General features: G+C 34.0%; 1 protein-coding gene across 1 annotated transcript; it reads left to right on the top strand.

Moving 5' to 3' along the window:
* Positions 1–1,828: 1,828 nt before the first annotated feature.
* On the top strand, positions 1,829–3,237 carry LOC111884728 (sufE-like protein 1, chloroplastic/mitochondrial). Its single transcript, XM_023881036.3, has one exon. It carries the CDS (start codon positions 1,951–1,953, stop codon positions 3,082–3,084), a length of 1,134 nt encoding a protein of 377 aa, XP_023736804.1. The 5' UTR covers positions 1,829–1,950; the 3' UTR covers positions 3,085–3,237.
* Positions 3,238–5,381: the final 2,144 nt, after the last annotated feature.

Here is a 5,381-nt window from a genome sequence, read left to right as displayed (position 1 = left end):
GTCTCCAATCAACCCGCAACCGCAACAAGCACCGAAAAACCTACAAAATATCTCATGCAACATAACAAGCACCCGGTATGATCCATACTAAAGAAAAATAAATAAATTACAATGCATTAATGATAAAAAGATCTAAAATTCCAAAATAAATTAATAAAAATAAGGAAATAAAATAAGCTATCACTTAAAAACCTTGTCAATGTTGGTGTCCCCACCAGTAATAGCATCCGACTTTAATCCATAGTGACGATAAGAAGAGCAGCCTTTAGAGCCAAAATTGCTATGAATTTTGGACATTTCATCACAATTAACCTGCCAAAAATAATATAAATTCATTTTTAATCCCTCATAGTAAACAGTAGAAATCCAATATTAGGAACTGAGTTTATAGTAGATATTGAGATACCAAAGTCACCAATGATGGCAGATGCCACTAAGACGAACCCATGAAAAATCATATTCACTCGATCATGATTTATTGCATTTGATCTTAAAAGAACCAACCATAGAACTAAAAAGGAGGACACCACAAACAAAGATATACATACATCTAGAAACCACCAGATATAAATTTTAGAACATAAGAGCATGACTACAGAGCATGTTCAATCATCAATCCATCAATAAGATCACAAATAACACTGTGAAACTTGTGTATTTGCACCCCCACTGGAAAAAAAATACACCCAAAAGAAACCCACTAAACACCAAATTGAGTTGAGAAATATGAACACAACTATAAAAATTTTGAACCCTCTTAGGACTTTATAAAAAAAATTCTCAAAATAATGGGACTTTTCTGCATAAAACTCATTCTTAAAATGTCATAGATGATGATTTTTTTTTAATCACGACAATGTTGAAGCAATGAATGATTGTGCTCAATAAATTATCAATTACAAAACTAGCTTTCTTATTTTTGATGTATCATTGATTTTTGATGTATAAGAGATGATCACCTATGAATCATCTTCCATGGTTGAAACTCACAACTGTTTTCTACAATTATTTAAGGAATAGAAGAAAGTCCTTGTTGAATTCTTAGTTCAAGCTCACATAGGAGTTTTGTAACATATAAGGTGATTAGAATTTGGATAAGAAAGCCTTAAACAAGTAAAGTGGATGTTGACAAACATTCATTCTTGAGTTTATTTTGAATTGAATTTCGGTTTGTTTTTATTTGGATTTTGGTATGTATGCAAGTTATTACATTTTGTACGTTTATAACCATTTTAGCAATTTTCTTCGGATATTTATCAAACGATACATTTATCCGACACAAAAATAGAACATAAATGTAATTTGGTCATTTTTAACAATCAACACAACCATTGAGAGACATAATCAATCAACATGGTTTTAGTCATAACTTTTGATTTGGTTAGACATCTGACTCAATCAGATCTAACTCAATCAACAACTATTATGTTGTCTTTAAACTTGAGTATGATCCTCAACTCATATAAATTGATACTTTGAACCGAACTTACAATTTTAAATAAAGCACGAAAAAAATCATATCCACAATAACATGTAAACCTAAATACCAACATTATGACAATTTTAAATTTAGATTGAACTTATGATTTTGAGTAAAGCATATATATCATATTTGTAATTTACTTTTTACTTTTATTCTAGAAGGGTTTTCTTAGGTCCTCTACAGTACCGACAACGAGCCTCGTTGTTGTCCATGTGGCACCCACCCGGGTGTTATGTGGTGAGGATGACGAACGATAGCCGTCAACGATCTTTTCTTTCTTAGCTTTTTTTCTTTTCTTTCATATTTTTTTCTCTTCTTCACCGTGGAGGGTACTAAGGTGGTTTGTGATGGCCGGCCTAAAAGCTCTCTATGACAATTGATGTCAATTGTTCTGTCATGATTTTAGGGTTTTTGACCTTCAAATTTAAATTTGGTTATCGGATTTGGATCAACTCTAGAAGGCTATTATGCACTATGCTGACGTTTCAAGTCTGAACCATACAAAATCAACTTTCTATCCCTGTGCTACACCTTACTCTCTAGTCAGCATGTCTTTCTCCTCATCTTTCCGTCTGTTCTTCCCCAAATTCCCCACTTCTTCCCCAATTTTCAAATCCCTAATTCCTCCTACTTTCCTACTTTCACCACCGAAGAATCTTGTACCTATCAAAACGATAACAATCCAATCGATACCCACAAGATTATCTCCCCCGAATTCGACGTCACCGTCTTCATCGGACCAAAACACCCTCCAACCCATAGAAGAACTCCCCAAAAAGCTGCAAGAAATCGTCAATCTCTTCCAATCCGTACAGGATCCAAGAGCCAAATACGAGCAGTTATTATTCTATGGCAAAAAGCTTCAGCCCCTTGAAGACCAATTCAAGACTAACGAAAACAAGGTCATAGGTTGCGTTTCTCAGGTCTGGTTACGAGCCTATTTCGATTCCAGCAATAAAAATGTGATTTTTGAAGCTGATTCCGATTCCGTACTCACTAAGGGTTTAGCAGCTTTACTGGTTCAAGGTCTGTCTGGTCACCCAGTTCAAGAAATTTTAAGGGTTTCCCCCGATTTCGTTGTTCATTTGGGTTTGCAACAGAGTTTGACACCTTCTAGAAACAATGGGTTTTTGAATATGTTGAAGTTAATGCAAAAAAAGGCCTTGACTTTATATGTAGAAGCTGAGAAAGGGATTGAATCATCAACCCAAATTCAAACCCCCATCAAAGAACTGGAATCTGATTCAAAAATTGAGAAGCCTGTTGAGAATTCGAATATTGATGAATCAAAATCCGATGGTGATTCAAAAAGTGAGAACCCTAACGGTGTTTTGGGAAGTAGAGGACAGAGGATATCAGAGATTTTAAAGAGGGAGCTTAAACCGATCGAATTGGAGGTCAAAGATGTATCATATCAGCATGCTGGACATGCAGGGGTGAGGGGTAGTAATGGGGAGACACATTTTAATTTGAAAGTGGTTTCAAAGGAGTTCGAAGGGAAGAGTATGGTTAAAAGGCATCGACTTATATATTCTTTATTGGAAGAAGAGTTACAGAGTGGATTACATGCTTTATCTATCGAAGCCAAGACACCTAATTAAGATGGTGAAGTGCATTCTTGAAATGAGGTTATACTTTTTGTTTTCCCTTTGAATTGATGTTCTTGCTATGAAACTCACACACCTTTTTGCACAAGATGTTTGAAATACATAATAACAATCTTCATTGCTGTAAGTGGGATAAGACTTGCATTATGTTCGGTTTTGTAGTTTTGTTTATATGCAATGTGAATAAATGTAGATATAATAATGAATCTTATCTAATCAAAACGATAAACCTATCATATGAAGAAGACTAAAAAATGATACAGTTCGACATGACATCTCATATGTCAATTATACGAGTTTAACTTTGGGAAAATGTTTCTAAATAGTAATAAGTTTGACAATTTTAAAGTTTAACAACTCAAATTTTTGTTTTTGTTCTATTTATGAGAAATCAAATTGTTGTAACATGCTATGAAGGCTTATGATGACATGACAGTGAGATGGCAACATATTTGAAATTTGAAATAAATAATAAATAAGTTTCAGTTTTGTTCTATCCACAGTATGCACTGTTCATGCCAGTAAACATGTTATGAAACTCGTATTTAATTGCATTGGAATTATCTCTGATTATAAATTGTTCTTGTTATTATCGAAGGCATCATTCACAAAAAAAAAGAAAAAGGAGTAAATATCATCCTTATTTTGCAAATAACGACTTCCCATATGAACAATGTCTTCTTCCTCTTGGAAATATCGTGTTCATTCATGCTAGCATCATACACAACACCTTGTAATCCGGATTCAGTTGAATCTTTGCCTTATCAGCAAAAGTATTAGTCAAATATCTTCCATGTTCTCACCATGATTAGCATTGTGTCTATGGGTAAACGTAAGGATGTAATCAAGCCAAGTCAAGTCGCTGTGGTGCACCAAATAAATAAAAAACATGAAACTCAAGTCAAGCTCAAATGAGCCTTAATTTTGAATTTGAGCTTATTGAACCGAAACACTTTAAGTCCGTAGTGTATTAAAATTGCAATAGAAATACAAATACATTTAAAGTTTATTCCAATAAAAATAGCAATTGAAATAGGACAAAAGTTGTCTTTGTGCCATAACTCAGGTTGCTTGATAGAAAACACATGTTTATTGTCAGCTAAGAACATGTCAAGGACATATATGTCCTTTACTTTTATGTGCATTGTCACATTGAGACCCACCTTCTTGTCATCATCAATGATCTTCCCAACTTTCGTCGTAAAATGAACCCCATAATCAATAATCAACATCACATAGTTGGTTGATTGAGATCAGGTTATGCTTGAGGCCCTTTACATACAATATTCTAGAGAACTTCAGATCCATAACCTTAAGTCTTGCATTTGTTATAATCACCAAATGTTACTACAAACTAGGCCTGGTAATGTAGCGGGTTTTGACCCTGATCTGATCCAAACCCTTAATAATTATACGGGTTTGAAGCATAGTTTTTTATCCGTTTACCCGTTAACGACCCGTACCCGCTAACCCTTTTATTAAAAGGGTCGGGTATGGATCATCACCGATCCGCTCCATCTATAACCCGCCCGATATAAATTTTATAATTATACATTTATATTTTATACTGCCTAAATTTTACTTTAAATTCCGATCGAAAGTCCAAAGAGAAAAGGCCAAAGACTAAACAATTTATACATAGGACTTGAGGACTCAACTTCTTGACTTTCAGCATTCTCACAAGATTCATGATGTCATTTTATTTATATTTCATCATGTAAACACCAATTTCATTTATAAATCAATAAATTCACTTATCAACTAAAAGAAAGTTTGTAATTTTTATTCTCTATCAATGCAATCGAGGGTCAAAAACCAATTGGAAGTAACTACAATAATGATTTTAATGTCAATCGAAAGTCTTCGAGTATATAATGTGTTTTCTAAATCAACATTTTTTTATTTAACAAATGTGATTTTATGATTTAGGTAAAATGTGTTTGATTATTCAAAAAGACATATGGGTTATGGGACGGGTTTGGATATCTGCTGATTCGGTGGATAAGGGTATGGGTTTAATTATTCAAAACCTTGCGGGTTATGGAGCGGGTTTGGATCGGGTTTTGGAATTTATTAAAAGGGTTTGGATCATGGCTGATTCGCTCCAAACCCGCCCCATTGCCAGGTCTACTACAAACCTGTGTCATTATCATGTGTTTGGAACAACTACTCTCTAAATATCATATATTCTCTTGCCCCGGTGACACAATCAGAAAGAAGATTAAATACCTTTAGGAACCCATTTAGGAATGCGTTTGATTGAGACGGAAGGAGAATGTGAGAAAACATAA

Source organism: Lactuca sativa, chromosome 7, assembly GCF_002870075.4.
Source record: "Lactuca sativa cultivar Salinas chromosome 7, Lsat_Salinas_v11, whole genome shotgun sequence".
NCBI lineage: Eukaryota > Viridiplantae > Streptophyta > Magnoliopsida > Asterales > Asteraceae > Lactuca > Lactuca sativa.
This window is presented reverse-complemented; position numbering and strand designations above follow the sequence as displayed.